The 27,150-nt window shown below is 33.6% G+C and overlaps 1 protein-coding gene across 1 annotated transcript; it reads right to left on the bottom strand.

Annotated features, from left to right (window-relative positions):
- Positions 1-1,903: 1,903 nt before the first annotated feature.
- Positions 1,904-25,090, bottom strand: LOC126736012 (methyltransferase-like protein 25B). The gene is made up of 5 exons (XM_050440193.1): positions 25,015-25,090; positions 24,004-24,228; positions 23,740-23,952; positions 19,415-19,961; positions 1,904-2,320 (listed from the first exon to the last, which is right to left on the bottom strand). The coding sequence occupies exons 2-5, from the start codon at positions 24,205-24,207 to the stop codon at positions 1,920-1,922; spliced, it is 1,365 nt and encodes a 454-aa protein (XP_050296150.1). The 5' UTR covers positions 24,208-24,228; positions 25,015-25,090; the 3' UTR covers positions 1,904-1,919.
- Between the last annotated feature and the right edge of the window lie 2,060 nt (positions 25,091-27,150).

The following is a 27,150-nucleotide window of genomic DNA, read 5'->3' as shown; positions in this document are numbered from 1 at the left end:
AATGAAAGAGCTATCTTACAAAACAGAAAAAAATTAAATCCCAAATATTAAGACAGTGACAAAAGTAAAGCGAAATATATCGAAAGAGTAGAAAAAGGACGTACACAGTAAAAAGAAAAAAACAAGTGAGAGTGAATTAGAAACGGAATCTGAAAGAAAGAAAGAGTTACAGTTAGCGGACTCTTCGGATGATGAATTAACCTTAGCTGATCTCCAATATCATATGATGGAACAACAGAAAGATGACGCGATTACTGCAATTACCAAAACAACTGCAATTTTAGAAGACTCATTTGTATTAGTGAAATTTGAAAATAACATCCACTATATCGCTAGAATTTTGGAGGTCATAAATTCTAATGAGTTTAAAATTTCATATTTAAGAAGAAGTGCTAAGGTGTCCTATTCATTTTACTTTCCGGATGTTCCTGATATTCATACGGGACTGAAATGGGATTTTGTTATGCTATTACCGAAACCTATAAATGCAAAGAACAAAAGACTTTCTTCTTATTATAAATTTGGACTAGATTTTAACAATATGATTGTACGCTAATATAAACGTAAAAACATAAAGATTTTTTGTATTAATATATTTATTCCAATGTGTTTCATTGAAAACTATTACCTTATGTTTCAAACTGTACCACTAGCGGTACACATTGATATAAATGCAGAAATAAATATTTTTAAAAATGTGTTTTTTTATTCAGTAACTGTTAAATTTTATAGAAATATATATACGCATAACGACATCTTAAATGCAGATTTTTGGAACGTTAAAATCGCACACTAGAGTGGATTTACTAAAAATTGGGTCATTGTGTACCACTCTTCCCTACTACGTATCTAGTTTTTAAACTCGATTACTACACCTCAAATATTTGACGAAGTACTTCTGAAAAATTACTCTTTTTCGTCCATATTATCCAATCTAATAATGCTGTTTTTATACGAAATATTTATATATAAAATTATATCAATTTTAATTTATATATTTACTGCAACAAGATTGTTTTTCATCAACAAAACCCTTACCCCCCCCACCCACCCTAAACACTTGTCCAGTAAGAAATTCTTTTGAAAAATCACTGGTTTTCGTCTATAATATCCAATCTAATAACACTATTTTTGTATTAAATATTTATTAATATATATAATTATATCAAATTTAAATAAACAAAATAACAAAATTATAGGTAATAAAGAAATCTATAGTTTTTGTATCAAGACTTTTCTCCCATACTTTTAAAGTTTTCAAGTAAAACGTGATAAAATCCCATTTTATTTCTCGAAAACGAGCAGTTAATTTACTTCGTACCTAGAGTCCTTAAAAAATTAAAACTGTATTTGGCTTTCTAAAAATAAAAAAAAAATTACCTAAGGCTGCTAAATCTACGCTAACTGAAAAAATCTGTTATTATTAGATAACCAATGATTACAAATGAGTTCGAGAGCAATTTTCTTAAAAAAATTAGCCGTGCATTCGTTTGTCTCAATGTGAACGCGCCTTTCACATTGACGTTTCTTCATTAAAAAACAGTAAATGTAATTTTTTATTCCCAATGATTAATTCACGGGTAGTAAACTTTTGCTCAACCCTATAATATATGCTTCTAATACGCGCTACGTTAAATAAACCGACATGCGTTAACTCTAGCAATTTTTTCACTGTTCTTTATATAGACAAAAAAAATTGGTTCAAACTGTAAGCTAACGTTTTTGAAAGAGTTGATCAAAAAAGACACATTATGCTTCATGCCTAGACTAGAGTCGGCCATAAAAATAACTGCATCCTACTCATTTCTTACGGGGTTTCCTGAAATAATATGCACCTACGACAACAACAACTCAATTTCCCATAACAGCAACAGAAGATGACAACAATAAAAAAAAGCGAAAACAACTTTAAAAGTGATTTATTGCACCCGCACATTCTTGAGGGCAATCAGTGCCCAACACCGTGGCGAGATAGAATCATTTGTTATTTTTCTAGTACAACAATGGATCCCCATTTCCTTTAGAAATGCGACTCTATCAAGCAGAATGACGTTCTCGCATACGGACTGAATGGCCGCCTGAAGCCCCGTTAAAACTTCGGCGGCCCAACAATCATTTTTGTGTTTTTCGTTCCATTTTTCACGCATTTTGATCGAAAAAAGTTGTTGCTGGCGATGGTAATCGGTCGGTTGGCCGTCGTCTCGCCGTACAAGTCGGTGCGTTCTCGGTAAATTATTCAAATACGCCTCGAAACCTTCGTCACTGTCTGTTGCGTCCGATTTGCCCGATTTTCTCTTTAGTCTTCGTACCGAGCAATTTTCTGGAAATTAAATTTGAGAAAAAATTTTATTAATAAAATTGGCAGGTGCGTGTATTTTTGTGTGAAACAGAGGGGATGTTATATATGGTCTATTGGTTTAATGTAGGTGGGTTAAGTTTCGCGCGTTTAGGGAATTTTTCTGAGTTGTCCTAAGGAGGAAATTTTGGAGAAAAAAACAGTTAGGATTATCCCTAGCAGTTGTGTATTTGCGTGGAAAATTAATATGGCCATCTTGTTAAGACATAAATAATGGTCCGGCAAGACTAACCGGTTTACAGGGACTATTTCTAGGGATTTGAGTTTGTTCGACAGTCTTGATTTAAATGTTCTAAACAACTCCCTAGATCTGATAGGTTCCAGAAGCCCTTCGTGGGTTCTCTGTATGGTCAGTTGTCTCAGTCACACCCACTCACTTAGTAGTAAAACACATACTCAATTTAAATAGGGTGTTTATTAAAGTTAATATCTTACTTGATCAGAGACAAAAAGCCCTTATATATGAGCATGACAGTATAGAGACAAAATATGTAGCGACTATAGCATTGAATAGCATTCCTTATTAAATATAGCTTTCCTGTTATTGATGATAATTAGTTTATTTTTTCGGTATCTTACAAGAAATAATTCTGAGAATTTTTCTATAAACCTTGAGAATTTAATTCATTTCAGATTTTCATATACATACTCATTAATAAGGGTTGTTTTAAATAATTTTTTTAAGTTAATTTAATTTTATTATAGAATTAAACAGGGTGGTGTACACAAGTAGTATAAAAGTTACTTAATGAAGAAGTAAATTTTTTTTCTCTTATGCAGGGTGTACCGATAATAATGTTTAAAATTTATTCAAGACAGTACTCAGGAATTTAGGGTGACAGCTATATATTTTTTTCTTCTTTTGGTGCTACAGGGTGAAACAAATTAGTGGTTCCAAGTAACTCGTTTTATATTATAGGGAGTTTTTTTTTTCTTTTCCTTTTGCTTTCCATATACTTCTTTTAATTTTATATACCAGATGTTAAAAAAGACGCTCTACAAAGTGGGCGTTTGGCGGGTTTAATATGATTTTTTCCATAATTTTCTCAATTAAATGTTTTTGAAATTCATGGCCTCGATCAATCGGAACAATAACGAATCATACCAAAAAAATCGAATTTTTGCCATAAAAATCCCCCACCGATCTAAATATCATAGACGATCATAATGAAATGGGGTTTATCGTCTTTGAGTAACATAGTTTAATAGGAAAATACAAAAATTCAAGGCGATCGAGGACGTGGAAGAAAAATTACATGCGGTAGAAGTCCAAAAAATCAACTTTCCACATGTTTCTTGATACATAAATCCATCTGACACCCATGTACCTCAGACGATCGTAATGAAATGCTGCTTCTCGTATGTGGAGATCATAACGAGATCATCTCGTATGTGGAGATATAACTTAGATTCAAAGAACATGTTACCCTTAAACTAAAAAATGGATATTCTGCCTTAAAAACAATATATCGTCAAAGACATTTTTTAAGCTCAAGTATCAAAAAACTGCTCTGTGATGCTTTAGTACTATCACCGTTAAATTTTTGCGACACAATTTATGGACCATGTCTCGATAACTCCGACTCAGGTAGAATTCAAAAACTTCAAAACTCTTGCTTAAGACTTATATTTGGTATAAGAAGACGGCAACATATTTCTTAGAAATTAAAAGAAGCAGGTTGGCTAAATATGCACAATAGACGAATATTACATATTTTATGTTTTTCTTACAAAATTCTTAAATCAAAAACTCCGCCTTACTTACTTGAAAAGCTTACCTATCGTACTGATGTGCATAATCTTAATATAAGACGTAAAAATCTTTTAACAATTCCTTGCCATAGCAAAGAACTCTTTAAGCGATCCTTTTCTTATGTCGTACCAAATTTGATTAATAAGTTCAAAATAATTAATTTTACTGTCACTGAAAAAACTTTTAAATTAAAAACCAAGCTTCTTCTTTTAAATCAAACTTAATTTTTCTTGAATGCCTTTCTTTATTAAAATATTACGCACATGCTAACTAACTGAATGCAAAGTAAAATATTCTATTAACATTTACTATTCAAAAATTAACTGTTTACAAAAAAAAGAAGAAAAAAGAAGAATTTCTTCATTCCGTTTCATCCATTTTTCTTACTGCTTTTTCCCCTCAGAAGTATATGCCTATTTGTTTTTTTCTAGTTTGTCTATAAGAATTGTTTTTTTTTTCTCTCACTTCTTCTATTATAAGCCCTAACAGAATCCACGAAGTTGTTTCCTTCTTTTCTGGAAGTCTGAATGCATGGCTTTTTAGTTGCCTTATATACTTGTGTTAACTAAATTCTTTATATAACCTATTGTTTTTAATATGCTCTCTTTATTTAATATTCTAATATTCAATTCCATGTATAAAATCATATTACCTTCTGTAATTATGCTTTTTTTTTGTATTGGTGGCTAATAAACGTCTTATTATTATTATTATTATTGTTATTATAATTACATAAGAAAATTAACACTTCAAGGGGATCGAGGACGTAGTGCAAAAATTACATGCGGTAGAAGTCCAAAACATCAACTTTCCATGCATTTTTTGATACATAAACCCATCTGAGCCCCATGTACCTTAGCCGATCGTAATTAAATGCTGTTTCTCGTCGAAAATAAATACTTCAAGGAGATAAAGGACGTTGTGCAGAAATTAAATGCCGTAGAAGTCCAAAAAATCAACTTTCCACATATTTTTTGATACATAAACCCATTTGAGACTCATGTACCTTAGACGATCATAATGAAATGCTGTTTTTCTTCTCCGGAAATCATAATTACATAAGAAAATTAACACTTCAAGGAGATTGAGGACGTAGTAAAAAAATTACATTCTGTAGAAATCCAAAAAATCAACTCTCCACTAATTATTTTGATACATAAACCCATTTGAGACTCATGTACATCTTAGACGATCGTAATGAAATGCTGTTTCTCGTCTGTGGAGATCATAATTACATAAGAAAACTAACACTTCAAGTGGATCAAGGACGTAGTGCAAAAATGAAATGCGGTAGAAGTTTAAAAAATCAACTTTCCACATGTTTTTTGATACATATGTTAGGATCAAACACCGATTTCGGCCAATGATCGAAAAATACGGCCAAAACGCGTTCTGGCCACTAACCTATTACCAAAGTCCGAAAAATCGCGTTTCGGCCGTTAAATGTAGACCAGAACGCGTTCTGGTCCTTTTGAAATTACCAGAATGCGTTCTGGATCTTTTCAAATTACCAGAACGCGTTTTGGATCTTTTAAAATTTCCAGAATGCGTATTGACTTTTCGCAGTTAGCCTGAAAGCAATCTGACTTTTGTCACATTGCCAAAACGCGTCGAACACATAAAAAAATCGTTCAAAGGCCAGTGCAATATGGAAAAATATTTTTATTGTTTATGTAAGTATAACATTCAAATGTTAAAAGTAACAAAATCAACTCTAAAAGAAACAGAGAAAATCAAAATACTTAAAACTTTTGGAACCTTAAGGGCTTACTTATTTTTACATGAACTGTTGCGGTGACATTTACTGTTACACACTACTTTCTTGGCCCTACACGCACATTTTCTGTCGATGCAATATCGTTTGCAATTGCACTTGTTTCGATCCAGATGCTAAGCCAGAAGCAGTTCGAAGAGATACAGACGTTGACAGGACTGTTGAAATATCAATAAAGTCGGAGTCGGCTAAGGTAAACTCATTACGGCTATACAGCGATATCAAAGTTCCATCTTTCGTTCCTGAAAATTGATAAAACATTATTTATTTATTTATTTATTTATTTATTTATTTATTTATTTATTTACACCACTTCACAGAATAAATTCCAATTAATGAGTGGGAAAATTACAACAATAAATTACAAAACATAGGTATCTTAAGAAAATCAAAAAGAATACAATATTATCAATAATTACAAGCAAATGGTATTAAAAGAAATATAGACAAAGTAAATTAAAGGTAAAACATCTAGGAAAAGTGTACCCTTTTAATTTCCGACAAACTGCAATTAAAGATGTCACACTGATCCAGAACAGAGTCATGTATGTTACATGCTCTGCGCAGAGGAGAAAATTTACAAATGTTGGTTCTAGGTCTTGATAGGTAAAAAGTTGATGTATTCCTTGCTGATATGCGAGGCACATGAAAATTTAGTTGCTGCAATAGATCTGGTGAATCAATAATATTATTTACCAACTTAAATAAAAATTGCAAATCAGCGGATTTTCGCCGATCCTCCAGCAAAGCAAACGAAAATCTTTCCAATAAACGCTGATGTGGGAAACCAATTTCTGGGTACACTCCGTCACTCTTGTACCAAAGATATTTGAGAAATTTTCGTTGAATATTTTCAAGTTCATGAATATGATTTGTATAATATGGTGACCAAACTTGGGATGCATATTCCAATATTGATCTGACATAAGAAAAGTACAGAATTTTTAGACTAAGAACATTATTAAAATTTTGCGAGTTCCTGATGATATATCCCAACATTCTATAACTGCGCTTGACAATATCTAAAATATGCGGTTGAAAAGAGAAAGAGCTGTCAAAGATCACCCCTAAATCTCTAAATTCAGTTGATCTAGGCAGAATAACATCATCTATGGTATAGTTGTAAGTAATGAAGTTTTTCTTTAAGCCAAATGAGACAACATTACATTTAGCCGCATTAAGGGGTAGATTATTATTTTTACACCATGTATTCAAAAGACTTAAATTATTTTGTAGCCGCTCACAATCCAAAATAGAGTCAATTCTAATATATAGTTTATTGTCATCTGCGTACAGCAGGCTATTAACATCAAGTTGGTCAGATATTGTATTAATGAATGAGTTGAAAAGAAGTGGTCCCAGAATTGAGCCCTGTGGGACTCCGGAAGTGGCAACTATCTGCACCGAACTACGACCAAAACATTCCACGTGTTGTGGTCGCTCGGTAAGATAGGACTGTAAAAGATTTGACAAAGAAGAAGAAAATCCATAATATAGGTCGAAATTATTAATGAGAATGTTGTGGTCTAGTCGGTCAAATGCTTTTGAAAAGTCTGTATAAATAACATCGACTTGAGAGTTTGCATTTATTGATTCGGTGATATATTCTGTAAGAGAAATCAAATTTGTAGTGGTAGATCTACCTTTCATGAATCCATGTTGTCGAGTATTTATAAGACTCCCCACTTTAGGATATAAAGCAGAATGAAGTGCGCGCTCAAAACATTTGGAGAAGTTATTTATTATTGTGATAGGCCGGTAATTTTCAACCATGTTTTTGTCATTCTTTTTATGTATGGGAACAATTTTAGACGACTTCCAAAGATCAGGAAAACATTCTTGTTTAAGGGCCAAGTTAAAAAGAATTGTTAATGGTTTTGCAAAAACATGTCTACAGTCTGATAAAAGAAATGCGGGTATTTTGTCAGGTCCAACTATCGGTGTGGGTTTTATAGTTTTTAAAGCACTTAATACCTCGTTTTCAGTAAATCTAGTTATGGTTATGCACTCCGGGTACGGTGTCTGAATATTATTAGAGTTAGAGGCTTGAGGTGAACTAAAAGTCGTGTATGAGCTCCGAAAGAAAGCTGCAAATGCATCAGTAATACTCTGCGGATCCGATAACAAAGTTCCTTGTTGATCAAACATATTTTGGGGCAGGGAGTTATTTTTTTGTGAACTCCGAATTAACTTCCAAAAGTTATTAGGCTGCGAGTTTAAATCATTCTCAAGTCTCGCACAGTATTGTTTGTATGACAGCTCAACATTTCTTTTTATTTTAGAACGCAATTCTCGAAAATTTATTAAATCTTGTTGAAAATGAAAGCGTCTAAATTTTATCCAAAATTTATGTTTTTGTTTTATGTCTCTTACTATTTCAAAAGAAAACCAGGGCGGGTAGGTACGAGCTCTTTTTGCAGTTTTCGGAACATACATATCAAGACAAGAATAAATCTTCAGATAGAAAATGTTCATAGCAGTATTAACATTTTTAACCGCTTCCAAATCACTCCAATCAACTCTAAGAAAACTGTCATATAACAATCTGAGGTCAGCTTTTTTAAAGTTATAAAAAATATTATCTATTTTACAGTTATTAAACTTTTTGTCAGGGGTATAATTGAACCTTATAAATAACGAAGGATGGATAGCTTCCTCGTCAACCAAGAAGTCGTAGCATCGCTCCACAGTACAGAATTGAGGCTCTGATGTAATGACCAGATCCAATAATTTACCTTGAGAATTTTTAATAAAATTTACCTGATTCCAGTCAAAAAAGTTTAAAGTATAAATAATCTGGTTTAATCTGTTGGATGATAATGAATTTTCCGAATAATTAATATACTCAGGTATATTAAAGTCTCCTAGCAAAATTATTTTTGAGTTGAAAAGATAGGTTAAAGAAGATAAGTATTCAAAAATATTTTCATATATATCAGCATTAAGTCCGGGTGGTATGTATATTAAAATAACATATACATAAGAGTGCTCAAATATAATTTTTATACCTATGATTTCAATAATATTTTTAAGGTTATAAGAAAGCGCCAAGTTTAACTTTACCACCGAAAATGACTGCTTTACTGCTAATGCCACCCCCCCGCCCCTCTTCTCGGACATCTCTGCATAGTTTCTATCGCAGCGGTAGACAGAGTACGCATTCGGAAAAAGTTCCGAGCTATAAATCCCATCATTCAGCCAAGTCTCGGCCAAAGCAATAACGTCAAAATTGCATGTTAAAAGAGAATTGTAAAGTACTTTTGTTTTCGAGCGAAGTCCTCTAACGTTTTGATAACAGATGCGAAGGTCATTGCAACGACCATGCTGCCGAGACTCGACTGAATGCGAGCCGCAGGAACCACGAGAGAGAGGGCAGGCGGTTTCACCTTGCAGGTTGGGGGAAACCAATAAAGTTGGTTGCTACAGAGTGGACCCAAAAATATCGGACTTGAATTTGCTATTAGATTGTTTGTATGCATAGCAAGCAAAATGGTCCCAAGCAGCGTGATTGATTTCAATATTCAATTTATATTTATTTTTTAAAGACTCGCAATTAGCACACTTATAATTTTTTTTATCTGCTGCTTTTAATGTGCACATTCTAACTTCATGTGCGCCTGCGCAAAGAGGACAAACGACGTTACCTTGGCAAAACTTCACTGAATGACCAAGAACATTGCATCTAAAACAGCGTGTTATTGATGTGGAGTCATAAATGTTGCAATTGTCAAGACCCACAACAATTCTTTTTTGATCAATTAGCTTTTTAAAAGTAAAAGTATCTAAACGTAAAGTAGCCTGAAATATAGTTTCATTTTTTTTTTGTAGGCCAGACCTTAAGTACACTCATCCTAGATGCACCACTAAACAACAATTTATTTTGAGACCGCAAATGAAATTCTAGTGCTTCGTTAGAGTAATCTTCTGATAAACCAACTATTCGGATCAACGGCATTGTCGACTGAAGTTCTCGAATCTCGTAGTCTTCCCTAAGTTTCTCATTGGCCAGATCCTTCATTTTTTCTGCGCTATTAGGTTCAACTGTGACAAGAACACCGCCATTTGCAATGTGTTTAACATGGTTGAAGGATATGCTTTCATCCGCTGGCTTGATACGGTTTAAGATGTCAGCCTTAGTGTGACTGTTATCTTGTGCCGTATTCTTCGGTTTTATAATAAGCCTTGTTTTTTGACCGCTCAACGCATCTGCATAACTAACTCTAGGTTGCTGGATCTCAGTAGGTTGTAGAACAGAGAGTTTCTCATCTATGGTCTGCAATATTGATTCTTTGACAGAAGAAATGTCGTTCTGCAAAGCTTCCCGAATGGTACTTTTAATTTCATCCAAAGGTAGATTACGACAGGAAAGACAACGCCAAGTCAGTCCAGGAATCGCTGTAATAACATTTACTGCATCACTGGGTATACGCATGCATTCAGCATGGAATCGCTTCTTACAAGATCCTGCGCAGGTGAGATGCGGCTTGCTGCGAGAGGATCCCGCCGACGTGTTGCAAAGCCCACACAAGGACATTTTTTATCTCTATAGACAATCTGTAGTGGTCACCAGAGAAGCTTCTGTGAAAATTTCAGAATTTTCGAACCATAAATACAGCCAAACCTTAACACTACTGGTCAGCGCAAAAACACACGTCCGCTCAGGTCAGCGCCTAAACGATATATTATATTTAATAGCTTATTTTATTTATTTATTACCTAGTCGATCCGAGTCATTTATACAAGTACAACAGCTAACACGTTTCTCGGGGCAAGTCTACCTCTGTCCACATCAGGTACTCGTATAATAACGGTTTTTCCTACATCAATAGGTGGTAACTTTGAATTCGAGAGAGCGATCATTTTCTCGGCCTGCTTTTCCAGTCCACCTTTAGCCTCGACCCGTACATTACTAATATTTTCATTTCCTAAACATCGATTACATATAATGCTTTGTTCACCCCCTCCATTTCCTTCCTTGGCTTTTCCGCAGATGATATGAATAGATAAGCAACCAACTGAACATCTAAGGGAATCTGACATTTCTTTTTCGCATATTGTACAGACATTTTTCTCTTGTTGTTGTTGTTGTTGTTTATCTTCAGTATTTCTTCTGTTTATCATATTATCGTCGTCAACTAGACGCAAATGTCCATCTTCTCGTTCGTCTGAATTTTCTTGATTGCACAACTTTTGTAGTTCCTCTTCTGTTTTAATGTTCGATAGCAGTTCCTTAGGAAGTGACGAATCTTTAAGACCGATCTTTTGAGGCGTGCCGAACATAGCTTCATAAGGACTTTTAGTTATTCCTGTATGCAGAGAACGATTTTTATTGCTTTGCACAAACCGCAGTCCTTCAGACCATTTCGTTGTGTTTTGGTCAGCCAACCATGTAACCAATATGTCCCTTACATCTTGATTCGATCTCTCTACGGACCCTTGGCTTTGCGAATGACGAGGTTTTCCATGGACCAACTTCAATCCGGGCCACATTTCAGCAAGATTTTCTACGATGCGGTTTGCAAATTCTCTGCCATTGTCGCTTTGTAAAATCATAGGGGCGCCGAACAAACAGAAAATATCTAATAAATGATAGGCCACTTCTTCAGCTGTCTTTGTTTTTAGTGCTCTTAGCACGGTGAATTTTGTTAAATGATCCTGATAATTGAGAATGAAACGAAAATCTTGATCTGGTTCACTTTGCATGTCAATTAAGTCTACTTGACAGCGCGAATTCATTTCATTTGTTAAAATTGGTTTAACCACTAAACCTTTTCATTGCACTTTCTTTTTTAATTGACACTCTTTGCAAAGTAATAAATAAACCTCAATTATTTGCCGTGTTATATTACAATATTTCCTCTTTCATTCTGAGTCCATCACTACAATAAATAAAAGAATATAATTAGATTTTATGTCGGTTGGAAAAACTCCAAAAAACAAACCTCGTAATCTCTTATGCCCTGCTCCTACATGAGCAGAATGAATGATATCAAATAATTCATCAGTCGTGCAGAAATAACGCAGCTCAGCAGTCTCATCCGCCCTCTTCTCTATCAGCTTTTCAGTTTCACCAATTTTTAAAATATCGTACCTTTTCAATCGTCGCCTTTGTTTTGAAAAAATTGGGTCACCGTTACTTTTACAAGCCTTTGCTTCCTTTACCTCTGAAAGTATTTCATAGTATCTTTCTCTTGTAAAAATATTGCTACGATCATTGCTATCACAAATTGATTGTTGCAAATCATCACTGAAACGTAACTTAAGGTCTTCTATGGCACTAGCACACATTTTCGCTCTAGCGAAATTTTTACACGCGCTCGAATTAAACACTAAACTAAAATGACGCTCCAAGCGTTGCCACAGAACGAAATATAAAACCTACATCGATTACGAATGACAAGTTGAGACACTTACAAAATCGCTTTCTGGGCTGTTTGTTTATATGCTCGACGCGTTCTGGCAATTTCAAAATATCCAAAACGCATTCTGGTCTATATTAAAAGGCCGGAACGCGATTTTTCGGACTTTGGTAATAGGTTAGTGGCCAGAACGCGTTTTGGCCGTATTTTTTCGACCATTGGCCGAAATCGGTGTTTGATCCTAACACATACACCCATGTGAGATCCATACATCTTAGACGATGTTTTTGAAGGTGGTAGACAATGGTACAGTGAAAACATCTTGTCGGACTTGCATTGTCTTATTTATTTATTGTAACACGACGTTTCGGTTGGTAAGTATCTCCAACCGTTATCAGTTTACACTTGATAACGGTTGGAGATACTTACCAACCGAAACGTCGTGTTACAATAAATAAATAAGACAATGCAAGTCCGACAAGATGTTTTCATCTTAGACGATCATAATGAAATGCTCTTCCTTGTCTGCGGAGATCATAATTATGTAAGAAAATTAATACTTCGAGGAGATTGAGGACGTATTGCGAAAATTATATGCCGTAGAAGTCCAAAAAATCAACTTTTCATGCATTTTTTGATACATAAACCCATGTGAGACCCATTTACCTTAGACGATCATAATGAAATAATGTTTCTCGTCTGTGAAGATCATAATTACATAATAAAATTGACACTTCAAGGAGATTGAGGACGTAATGGAAAAATTACATGCGGTAGAAGTCCAAAAAATCAACTTTTCATAATTTTTTGACACATAAACCCATCTGAGACTCATGTACCTCAGACGATCGTAATGAAATGCTGTTTCTCGTCTGTGGAGATCATAATTACATAAGAAAATTAATACTTCAAGGAGATTGAGGACGTAGTAGAAAAATTACATTCGGTAGAAGTCCAAAAAATTAACTTTCCATGCATTTTTTGATACATAAACCCATCTGGGACCCATGTATCTTAGACGATCATAATGAAATGCTGTTTTTCGTCTCCGGAAATCATAATTACATAAGAAAATTAACACTTCAAGAAGATTGAGGACGTAGGGGAAAAATTAAATGCGGTAGAAGTTCAAAAAATCAACTTTTCATAAATTTTTTGATACATAAACCCATGTGAGACCCATGTACCTTAAACGATCGTAATAAAATGTTGTGTCTCATCTGTGGAGATCATAATTACATAAGAAAATTAACACTTTAAGGGGATCAAGGACGTAGTGCAAAAATTAAATGCGGTAGAAGTTCAAAAAATCAACTTTTCGACATTTTTTGACACATAAACCCATCTGAGACGCATGTAATTTAGACGATGGTAATGAAATGCTGTTTCTCGTCTGTGGAGATCATAATTACATAAGAAAATAAACACTTCAAAGAGATTAAGGATGTTGTGCAGAAATTAAATGCGGTAGAAGAGCAAAAATCAACTTTCCACATATTTTTTGATACATAAACCCATGTGAGACCCATTTACCTTAGACGATCATAATGAAATAATGTTTCTCGTCTGTGAAGATCATAATTACATAAGAAAATTAATACTTCAAGGAGATTGAGGACGTAGTGCAAAAATAAAATGCGGTAGAAGTCCAAAAAATCTATTTTCCACATGTTTTTTGATACAAAAACCCATTTGAGACTCATGTACCTTAGACGATCATAATAAAATGTTGTTTCTTGTCTGTGGACATCATAATTACATAAGAAAATTAGCATTTCAACGCGATTGAGGACGTAACGCACCAATTAAATAAAATATATTTCTTTTACTTGTTGAACACCCCTTAATTAGACTTAAAAACATAACCTCCTATGTTATAACGCAACAATGGTTTTGGCATAGTCAAAGGAATTCCCCTAGGAATAACGAAAGAACAAATACCCCAAGCTGAAACAAGAGCTAGAATCATTAAGTGAGAAGAATCACTAGCACATCAACATTCCCTCCTAAAGAAAATATTATCATTACATTTCAGGGAAAAACATAAGAATTAAACATTTCAATCTAAATGTACGAGGGTATACTAAAGCCCAGTTCTCCTATGCTATAACTGCCCCAAAACTTACAGAACCAAACACAACCTAACTTACAGTTAAATAAACAACCTATTTTACACGTACACATTAAACACGATCAGTTAATACTATGAGAAATAATTATTTACTACTATTTATGGTGATATTAATAGTCGCTTGAATATTCTGAATTGAATTGGCCTTCTGAGGCTATGAAATAGATATTAAAATTTTCCTGGTGCATTCACCATTTTTTTAAGTCTATAGGATATTTCTGTTTCTGTTTTATCCCGGAAAGTGATTCCCAAATTAGAAAACCTATTGGGGATATGCCTGCCAGTACTAAAACCGTCCCTTGTTGGGTCATTTTTCCAGTCGAGATTTATGGTCATTTCGACACTAGTTTCTGCTACTTTCTTCATTTGAAGAGGGGATAAATACTGCTCAACTTCAAGATATATCAGCTGTTTCTTTCATTCAATCTGCACTTTATTTGTTTTGTTAAAAAAAACCGCTTCTATTATCAACTTTTCAGCCAATTTTCGTCCTCAAAACTCATTTCAGACCCAAGTAACAACATGCAGGCTCGTGATTAAAACCCCAAATTTTCTTTAAATGAATATAGAATTATTGAGTATAGGTTCAAATAAAGGGAGCAAATCACCCTAAAAGACAACAGTTTTGAGAATATCCCCGCGGATAACGAGCTCATATGATGAAATATTCATGAGCCTCAATCATTCCTCGTGCTCGCGAATTTATGGCGAAAACAATAAAAATATTCGGATTTAACTCATAAATGCCATACGTGAAACTCAAGAAAATTGAATATATCTAGAGCGTATAAACTCCTAATTGGTTCCCCAAAAATTAACGAGTCAAAATAAGAACTTTTCCACACACACAAGAGAGATAATATGTTAAGTACGAGTCTTATAGCTTGCCCTAGGAAATTTTCCAAAATAAAACGGTCGATCCTAACGTATTTAACTGTTAAAATAAGGTTACACTCCACACAATCCAAACACCCCCGAAAAATTGTCCCGTTGCACCCTCGATCGGCGATCACGTGCAAATAAACCACATAAATATGAGACAGGACTTATTTGGTTTGACGTGTTTGGGAAAATTCAATTTTCGGCAACGTGCTTTATATGAAATCGCTAGTAATGCGATCAAGTGGGAACTTGTGTGTGTGTATGTGGGTGTAGGTGTGTGGAAAACAATCTGGTTTATGAAGTTTTTCAGTCGTGATGGGCGGAAAAGTGAGTTTCGTATGTGTGAGGAAGTTTTCACGTTGAGTGGCAAGATGTTTTTTTTTAATTGGCGCCATCTGTTGAGGGTTATGAGTTTTGGTTGGCACGTACGTCTCTATATAAACTTTTCATTGAAACAATAAATAAGTTATTAATAATAGGTGTCTATTTGTCATGACGTCGATGGATTTCTATAGACAATCGCTAAAAATGTGCAATGGACATTTTATTATTAAGAAGAAAAATTTTAAATATAGTTTGTTATTAAGGATTTATTGTTCTCTATGTAGCAGAACGTCGCTGTTTTTTATGGGACACTTAAATTTTACTTTAGAGCAATAAGAAAAAATTGCCTGTGATAAACGAGATATTATATCTATGTGTTAGAACGTCGATGGTTTTCGATTGGTATTGGATTGTCAATACAACTCATGTCAAATTGTGTACCATGGATTCTAACATTAAGAAAAATGGTCAATCGTCAATGATTTCCTGAATACTCAAGTAAATAAATATTAAATTTCTATGTGACAAAACATCAATAGTTTTCTATCCATCTTCTACGGATTAAGTAAAAGAGTTCATTGTTTTCAGTAAAATATTCATTGTTTTCCCGTATAAAAATAAATAAAATCTTTGATTTCTATATGTCAGAACGTCGATGGTTTTGATAGAAAATCCAATAAAAATCCTATTATTATGAAATATTGAATGGCTTCCATATCAAAGTAAATAAAATCTTTAATTTCTATGAGTTAGAACGTCGATGGTTTTTGATATAAAATCCAATAAAAATTCTACCGTAGAATATTCAATGGCTTCCGATTCAAAGTGAATCAAATCTTTAATTTCTATGTGTCAGAACGTCGATGGTTTTGTATAGACAACTCAATAAAAATTCTACCATGCACGTTCTAACATTAAGAAAATTGATGATTTGTCGATGGTTTTCTATATAAAAATGAATAAAATATTTAATTTCTATGAATTAGAACATCGATGGTTTTTGATATAAAATCCAATAAAAATTCTAATGGCTTCCGTATCAAAGTGAATAAAATCTTTGATTTCTATAAGTCAGAACGTCGATGGTTTTTTCATAGAAAATCCAATAAAAATTCTACCGTAGTCGTATCAAAGTGAATAAAATCTTTGATTTCTATGAGTCAGAACGTCGATGATTTTTGATAGAAAATCCAATAAAAATTTTAACGACTTCCGTATCAAAGTGAATAAAATCTTTGATTTCTATGAGTAAGAACGTCGATGGTTTTTTTCATAGAAAATCCACTAAAAATTCTACCATAGTCGTATCAAAGTGAATAAAATCTTTGATTTCTATGAGTAAGAACGTCGATGGATTTTGATCGAAAATCCAATAAAAATTCGAATGGCTTCCGTATCAAAGTGAATCAAATTTTTGATTTCTATGAGTCAAAACGTCGATGGTTTTTTTATAGAAAATCCAATAAAAATTCTACCGTAGTCGTATCAAAGTGAATAAAATCGTTGATGTCTATGGGTAAGAACGTCGATGGGTTTTGATCGAAAATCCAATAAAAATTTTATCGTAAAATATTCAATGGCTCTGTATCAAAGTGAATAAAATCTTTGATTTCTATGAGTCAGAACGTCGATGTTTTTATCATAGAAAATCCAATAAAAATTCTAATGGCTTCTGTATCAAAGTGAATAAAATCTTTGATTTCTATGTTTTTTCATAGAAAATCCAATAAAAATTCTACGGTAGTCGTATCAAAGTGAATAAAATCGTTGATGTCTATGAGTAAGAACGTTGATGGATTTTGATCAAAAATCCAATAAAAATTTTACCGTAAAATATTCAATGGCTCTGTATCAAAGTGAATAAAATCTTTGATTTCTATGAGTAAGAACGTCGATGGATTTTGATCGAAAATCCAATAAAAATTTTACCGTAAAATATTCAATGGCTCTGTATCAAAGTGAATAAAATCTTTGATTTCTATGAGTCAGAACGTCGATGTTTTTATCATAGAAAATCCAATAAAAATTCTAATGGCTTCTGTATCAAAGTGAATAAAATCTTTGATTTCTATGAGTCAGAACGTCGATGGTTTTTTCATAGAAAATCCAATAAAAATTCTACCGTAGTCGTATCAAAGTGAATAAGATCTTTGATGTCTATGAGTCAGAACGTCGATGTGTTTTGATCGAAAATCCAATAAAAATTTTACCGTAAAATATTCAATGGCTCTGTATCAAAGTGAATATAATCTTTGATTTCTATGAGTCAGAACGTCGATGTTTTTATCATAGAAAATCCAATAAAAATTCTAATGGCTTCTGTATCAAAGTGAATAAGATCTTTGATGTCTATGAGTCAAAACGTCGATGGTTTTTTCATAGAAAATCCAATAAAAATTCTACCGTAGTCGTATCAAAGTGAATAAAATCTTTGATTTCTATGAGTAAGAACGTCGATGGATTTTGACCGAAAATCCAATAAAAATTCTAATGGCTTCCGTATCAAAGTGAATAAGATTTTTGATTTGTATGAGTTAGAACGTCGATGGTTTTTGATAGAAAATCCAATAAAAATTCTAACGACTTCCGTATCAAAGTCAATAAAATCTTTGATTTTTATGAGTAAGAACGTCGATGGTTTTTTTCATAGAAAATCCAATAAAAATTCTACCGTAGTCGTATCAAAGTGAATAAAATCGTTGAGGTCTATGGGTAAGAACGTCGATGGATTTTGATAGAAAATCCAATAATAATTCTAATGGCTTTCGTATTAAAGTGAATAAAATCTTTGATTTCTATGAGTCAGAACGTCGATGGTTTTTTCATAGAAAATCCAATAAAAATTCTACCGTAGTCATATCAAAGTGAATTAAATCTTTGATGTCTATGAGTAAGAACGTCGATGAGTTTTAATCGAAAATCCAATAAAAATTTTACCGCAAAATATTCAATGACTTCTGTATCAAAGTGAATAAAATCTTTAATTTCTATGAGTTCGAACATCGATGGTTTTTGATATAAAATTCAATAAAAATTCTACCGTGTCGTATCAAAGTGAATAAAATCGTTGATGTCTATGAGTAAGAACGTCGATGGGTTTTAACAGAAAATCCAATAAAAATTCTACCAGAGAGTATTTAATGGCTTCCGTATCAAAGTGAATAAAATCTTTGATTTCTATGAGTCAGAACGTCGATGGTTTTACCATAAAAAATCCAATAAAAATTCTACCATAGAATATTCCAATGGTTTCCGTATAAAAGTGAATAAAAAAATCTTTAATTTCTATGTGTTAGAACGTCAATGGTTTTTGATAGAAAATCCAATAAAAGTTCTACTGTATTCGTATCAAAGTGAATAAAATCGTTGATGTCTATGAGGAAGAACGTCGATGGGTTTTGATAGAAAATCCAATAAAAATTCTACTATAGAATATTCAATGGCTTCCGTATCAAAGTGAATAAAATCTTTGATTTCTATAGGTCAGAACGTCGATAATTTTTGGTAGAAAATTCAATAAAAATGCTACCGTTAGTCGTATTAAAGTGAATAAAATATTTGAATTCTATGTATCAAAACGTTGATGGTTTTCTATGGACAGTCCAATAAAAATTATTCCATGGACATTCTAACATAAAGACAAATAGTCAACGGTTTCCAAAGGAAATAAAAACCTTTCTATCAACATTCTAACATTAAAAATAAAACATTCAATTACTCCCTATAATAAGTCTATCATTTCTATATACCAGAACGTCAATGGTTTCAATAAAATCCCTCCCATTAACATTCTAACCCCAATACAAACAATTAAATCAATAAATAACATACTAACCCATCTCAGCTACCAGCTGCAGTAACGCCCTCTGCATACACAACCGCCCACGCCTCTCGTGCTCCTCCCTGGACATCGTCACGTAAGATCTGACAGTTTGTTGACAGGCCAGTCGTAAAAATGGCCGCCCAATGAACTTGGAACTGTCATACTTGTCAAACAATTGCTTACAGATGGCGCTACACGGGAAACATTTGAAATAATTGACATCGTCCGTCATGCGGTGGTAGCAGCAAGGCATTATGACCATCGCGTGTCCATTCTGGAGTTTTTCAAATAGTTTTAGTACTTCGACCGTTAAATCGGCACACGCGTGTAAACCAGTCAGGCAGATTTTCTTATCGGGACCAAAATGGGTTTTCACCAGGTTTTCTATTGATTGGGCACTCGATTCCGTGACGTAAAACTCCCGGAAAATTACGTTGGCTTTGGATTTGGGATGGAGTTTGGATTGGTGCATTTGGGCGGTTTCCACTAATTTCTTGGACGCTTCCAGGGCCAGGATGGGGTAGTTATATTTGTCGTGTAACAGGTGCGGTAAATGACCCTGAAAAGTGATGAAATGTGAGCCAAAAATGGGTCAAATAAACCCCGCTAGTACCCCAAATAAGCTCTTAATATTACATTATTGCTTCGTCAATTATAAATTCAAGATGCAAATGTATTTACTAATTCCAAAAATCTAGTTTGCTCTTAAATCTATAATGCTAGTCCAAAAAATGTCACTACACTTCTAATTAGGATTAGGATAGGTTTTCTACCAAAAAAAGGGTCAAAAGTCGATTATTTGGTATTCTACCGCATCTCACCTTTCTAATATGCTTGGAATCATTTTGAAATGTTACTTTTTATTTGTAATTGAACTGATTACAGACGTGAACCATCAATTCATTCCGATCCTTAATGATTCCTGGGTCTCAGATAGGTTTTCATGCCAAAAAGGGGGTCAAAAGTCCATTATTTGGCATTCTACCGCATCTCACCTTTCTAATATGTTTGGAATCATTTTGAAATGTTACTTTTCGTATGTAATTGAACCGATTACAGACGTAGACTATCAATTCATTGCGATCCTTAATGATTCCAGGCTTTCAGATATATTTTCATACCAAAAAGGGGGTCAAAAGTCATTTTTTTTGGCATTCTACCGCATCTCACCTTTCTAATATGCTTGGAATCATTTTGAAATGTTACTTTTCGTATGTAATTGAACTGATTACAGACGTGAACCATCAATTCATTGCGATCGTCAATGATTCCTGGCTCTCAGAAATGTTTTCATGCCAAAAAGGGGGTCAAAAGTCCATTATTTGGCATTCTACCGCATCTCACCTTTCTAATATGCTTAGAATCATTTTGAAATGTTACTTTTTGTATGTAATTAAACCGATCACAGACGTGAACCATTAATTCATTGCGATCGTCAATGATTCCGGGCTCTCAGATACGTTTTCATGCCAAAAAGGGGGTCAAAAGTCCATTATTTGGCATTCTACCGTATCTGACCTTTCTAATATGCTTGGAATCATTTTGAAATGTTACTTTTCGTATGTAACTGAACCAATCAAAGACGTGAACCATTAATTTATTGCGATCGTCAATGACTCCTGGCTTTCAGATATGTTTTTATACCAAAAAGGGGGTCAAAAGTCCATTATTTGGCATTCTACCGCATCTCACCTTCTTAATACTCTTGGAATCATATTGAAATGTTACTTTTTATTTGTAATTAAACCAATTAAAGACGTGGACCATCAATTCATTGCGATCCTTAATGATTCCTGGGTCTCAGATAGGTTTTCATGCCAAAATGGGGGTCAAAAGACCATTATTTGGCATTCTACCGCATCTCACCTTTCTAATATGCTTGGAATCATTTAGAAATGTTACTTTTCGTATGTAATTGAACCGATCACAGACGTGAACCATCAATTCATTGCGATCGTCAATGATTCCTGGCTCTCAGATATGTTTTCATACCAAAAAGGGGGTCAAAAGTCGATTATTTCATATTCTACCACATCTCACCTTTCTAATATGCTTGGAATCATTTTGAAATGTTACTTTTTATTTGTAATTGAACTGATTACAGACGTGAACCATCAATTCATTGCGATCGTCCATGATTCCTGGCTCTCAGATAGGTTTTCATACCAAAAAAGGGTCAAAACTCGATTATTTGGCATTCTACCGCATCTCACCTTTCTAATATGCTTGGAATCATATTGAAATATTACTTTTCGTATGTAATTAAACCGATCACAGACGTGAACTATCAATTCATTGCGATCGTTAATGATTCCTGGCTCTCAGATATGTTTTCATACCAAAAAGGGGGTCAAAAGTCGATTATTTGGCATTCTACCGCATCTGACCTTTCTAATATGCTTGGAATCATTTTGAAATGTTACTTTTCGTATGTAATTGAACCGATTACAGACGTGAACCATTAATTCATTGCGATCGTCAATGATTTCAGGCTCTCAGATATGTTTTCATACCAAAAAGAGGGTCAAAAGTCGATTATTTGGCATTCTACCGCATCTCACCTTTCTAATATGCTTGGAATCATTTTAAATATTATTTTTCGTGTGTAATTGAACCAATCAAAGACGTGGACCATCAATTCATTGCGATCGTCAATGATTCCAGGCTCTCAGAAATGTTTTCATGCCAAAAAGGGGGTCAAAAGTCCATTATTTGGCATTCTACCGCATCTCACCTTTCTAATATGCTTGGAATCATTTTGAAATGTTACTTTATGTATGTAATTGATCCGATTGCAGACGTGGAGTATCAATTCATTACGATCCTTAATGATTCCGGGTTCTCAGATATGTTTTCATACCAAAAAGAGGGTCAAAAGTCCATTATTTGGCATTCTACCGCATCTCACCTTTCTAATATGCTTGGAATCATTTTGAAATGTTACTTTTAGTATGTAATTGAACCGACTACAGACGTGAACCATCAATTCATTGCGATCCTTAATGATTCCTGGGTCTCAGATAGGTTTTCATGCCAAAAAGGGGGTCAAAAGTCCATTATTTGGCATTCTACCGCACCTCACCTTTCTAATATGCTTGGAATCATTTTAAAATGTTACTTTTCGTATGTAATTGACCCAATCAAAGACGTAGACCATCAATTCATTGCGATCCTTAATGATTCCGGGCTCTCAGATATGTTTTCATACCAAAAAGGGGGGTCAAAAGTCCATTATTTGGCATTCTACCGCATCTCACTGTTCTAATATGCTTGGAATCATTTTGAAATGTTACTTTTCGTATGTAATTGAACCAAACAAAGACGTGGACCATCAATTCATTGCGATCGTCAATGATTCCGGGCTCTCAGATACGTTTTCATGCCAAAAAGGGGGTCAAAAGTCCATTATTTGGCATTCTACCGCATCTCACCTTTTTAATATGCTTGGAATCATTTTGAAATGGTACTTTTCGTATGTAATTAAACCGATCAAAGACGTGGATCATCAATTCATTGCGATCGTCAATGACTCCTGGCTCTCACATATGTTTTCATGCCAAAAAGAGGGTCAAAAGTCGATTATTTGGCATTCTACCGCATCTCACCTTTTTAATATGCTTGGAATCATTTTGAAATGGTACTTTTCGTATGTAATTAAACCGATCAAAGACGTGGACCATCAATTCATTGCGATCGTCAATGACTCCTGGCTTTCAGATATGTTTTTATACCAAAAAGGGGGTCAAAAGTCCATTATTTGGCATTCTACCGCATCTCACCTTTCTAATATGCTTGGAATAATTTTGAAATGTTACTTTTCGTATGTAATTGAACCGATTACAGACGTGAATCCTCAATTCATTACGATCATCAATGATTCCAGGCTCTCAGATATGTTTTCATGCCAAAAAGGGGGTCAAAAGTCCATTATTTGGCATTCTACCGCATCTCACCTTTCTAATATGCTTGGAATCATTTTAAAATGTTACTTTTCGTATGTAATTGACCCAGTCAAAGACGTAGACCATCAATTCATTGCGATCGTCAATGATTCCGGGCTCTCAAATACGTTTTCATGCCAAAAAGGGGGTCAAAAGTCCATTATTTGGCATTCTACCGCATCTCACCTTTCTAATATGCATGGAATCATTTTGGAATGTTACTTTTCGTATGTAAATGAACCAATCAAAGACGTGTACTATCAATTCATTGCGATCGGCAATGATTTTAGGCTCTAAGATAGGTTTTCATGACAAATACCAAGCGTATGAGATATGAGTGAATTTTTTAAATTAACATAATACCTATATATAAACAAACTATTCCTATGAACTTACTATTCCAGATCCCACATCTACAATCAAATCGCACCCGGTAGACTCACAGATCTCATGAATGACTGGCGCTAAAAGCGCTATCTCGTGAGCCTTTTTCCTACTCAACCCGCTTATTCTGGGGCAATCCGAGGGTGAGCCGCCCCCTTTATCGCTCTCTAGACTCAACGACCTAATTGTTTCAAAAAACTCTTTTAGATCTTCTGGCGTGTCACCCTAAAAAACCCGACTCAGAAATGCCAACGTAAGTAAGTTCAAGGGACTTACCCGAGTCTCTCCCAAAATGATCCGATGCAAGTCATCGGTGCTTAGTTGGTTAAAGTATTCGGTCCAATGCGGGGGGAAGTTGGTAAGCACGTTTTCAGTTAAAATATCGGTGTTTTTATGGCGAAATATCCACTGGTAGGATTTTAAGAGTTCCAGGGCCGCACTTAGGTACTCCTCGTACGAACTGAAGCCCCCCAATGACATTGGGAAGAGTTGAAATTACACCTAGTGGAAAGCTTCTCAGTAAATAAAAAAATGTCAATCAGTTCTACTTCTTATGTATAAAATGGAATCTTGTATGTATACTTGATGAGATTATCGTGATCACAAAGTGAGTTGCAATTAATTCAGTATACTCGTTTTTGAGATTTGTTAAAATATTGTCTATGCAATTTTTCCTGGTATGGTTTGTTGGTGTATAGTCAAAAGACCGCCATAAATTGTAGAAATAATTACAAATTTTATTATTAGAGAAATTACTCACAATAATTTTAACAGTATTTAATTTAATTTTTTAATCAAAGCAAAGATCACTTACACTTACTTTTGCTACTCACTATTTTTTTTGGTGCTGTTATGTCAATGCAATAGATCAGGTTTTCATAAAAAAGTTAGAATGCTTCATCTGTATTCTTATTTTGTAAATCATCCCAATTTAAGAGTGGAATTAAGTTACATAAAAGAGCAAAATTCACCTTTGAGTAGTTATAATATATAGGATGATTAAATATCATCAGAAATTAAGGCGCTACACAACAGCAAAGTGTCAAGGAGCCATGATAATCATCTTCTTTTACCAAAGGATTACTAGATCTACAAAAATCTGTAATTCCAACATTACCTATCACTAAATCAAGTTTTCACCCATACAATTTACCACAGCATTATTCTCTTTAAAAGTACAAATATTCAGGAATTGATTTAACATAAAATGGTATATAAAAGCTCCTATTAATAAAGCATCAAAATTTAATAGAATCTATTGTGTTACTAGTATAAGGTGGTACCTACATATACACAAAACAAATACATTGTAGTTTTTTTACATTTAAAGGCCATGCACTTAATATTACAGTTGGAATTAAAATTGACAGTTTCATTGACAATATCAAAGTCTATATATTTCAACTTTCGTTTATATATATTAATTTTGTTTATATTTTAATTTTTGTTAAAATATATAGACTTTGATGATATCAAAGGATTCAGATAAAGCATTAGTGTAGAACTCATAGAAGATCTATAGCCATTTTGAGAGTATATTTTTTAATTTACCTATAATATAAGAGCGGTTTATATCGGACAGCCTCGATTAAATGTAGACACATTACCCTTTTCAAAAGAAACTTATAATAATTAAATATATACTTAACTTAAAATTAAAAATTTCATTTATTTTTAATAACTAGCTACTGGAATATCTCACAGATATGGAAATTGAATATTCTCTGCATATCTGCCAGGAATATTGCTTGTGGGATATTCCAGGCATATTGGGTGCTGTCTGGGCACGTCAAGTTCTTGGAAGATAAAAATTAATTTTTAATTTTTTTAGGTTTTTAAAAATCCGTATTTATTTATAGGGAATTGAAATAATTTTTCCTGGAAGATACACAAAATGGCAGAAATTACATAAAAAATCAAGACTTTTTTTTTTTTAGTTTTATGTCTTGTTTGTAAAAAATTTATAAAACCGTTAATATAAACAGAAAAAGAATGCCAATTGTTGCCAAAAATTGAATTGGTTTTTTTAAATGTTAATCCCTATAGCCTATTGCACCTTCACGAATTTTTTAATTTAAGATATTACGTATATATAGCCTCTGGACCAAAAAACAAACTGTAATTAAACCTAACTTACACCAATTTATAAAGGTAAAGCACAAAGACACCCACACCGTGTTCATCTTAAAAAATCTAAATTCCACCCGGATAAAACATCCAAAACCGCTTTCCAAATACACAAACACACTCGAATATCTAACACAAAGTTATTATGTACTAAAATTTAATAAAATCACATCGCATATACATTCCAGGTGAGTAAACTCAATAGAATCTAAGAAACCGTAATCCTCTAATATGTATGGGGCAATTTGAAATAATAATTCTGATAGATTGGCGAAGGCACATATTTCAACACAACAAATACGCATCTCCGCGCGATTTGAAATAATTCACAGTCATATTTCAGATATTTCAAATTGGCTCGGACCCCCGTTTAAGGAATCGCCGAGAATTATTTTACTGTAAAACCGAAAACTGTCGACAACGTTGCCAATCGAACCGCATTCGTCAGTAATCCAATTATTTTCCACGGTGTTATCGGTGCGTTTTAACAATTTCGTATTAAAGAAGTTGAAGATGCGGCAACATGCTATGGTTTCGTGTGCATCGAAGTTTATTATAATATGAACTTATGTATACACTCACCGCCACGAAGAACGGAGCAATTAACATTTTATAAATAATTAATGATAATAAAAAACATAATTTAATGTTTTATGGCAATACTCAACTTCTAATGACAGTCAACCATTTATTTGAAAAAAAAAATTGGAATGTTGGAGGATTTATTTATTAAAACTGTTACCCACTCGGGTCAGTAACAGTCATGACGATTGTAGTGCTTTTTTTAATGATTTCCTGAAAACTTTTTGAGGGGTTTAAATGAAGTTTCCACTCTAAGAAAGAATGTTTCTTGTGGAATAATTTCATATACGAACAATTTCTATGGCTTCAATACTTTTTAAGCTAGAGCCACTTTTACCCAACAATTCCAAATGGTGCTTGCCAAATTTCAGGTTTTCTTAAAAAAACTGGAAAATTTTCAATGATTCTTGGACATTTCTCCATATAATTTCCAAGCTAATTAAGATATTTAAAAAAAATTTTAACCGCGTTATAGGAGACACTGTTTAGGTGAATTTTATGTAAAAAATTTGTTTCTAGGTTAATAATTAGTTTAATTAGAACCGTTTTTATATAGATTATCCCATAATCAACGTCACAGGCTATAACTTTTAAAATATAAAATTTGAGAAAATGTATTTTTAATAGCTATTGGACCACTACGCAAAATTACTCGCCTCCTAAAAACCACCCCAATTTTTTTTCAAATGGCACCACCTTCTAATGTTTGGAAAG

The sequence above is a fragment of the Anthonomus grandis genome, chromosome 5 (assembly GCF_022605725.1).
Source record: "Anthonomus grandis grandis chromosome 5, icAntGran1.3, whole genome shotgun sequence".
Classification (NCBI taxonomy): Eukaryota; Metazoa; Arthropoda; class Insecta; order Coleoptera; family Curculionidae; genus Anthonomus; species Anthonomus grandis.
Note: the sequence above shows the minus strand (reverse complement) of the source record. Positions and strands in the feature narration are given on the sequence as shown.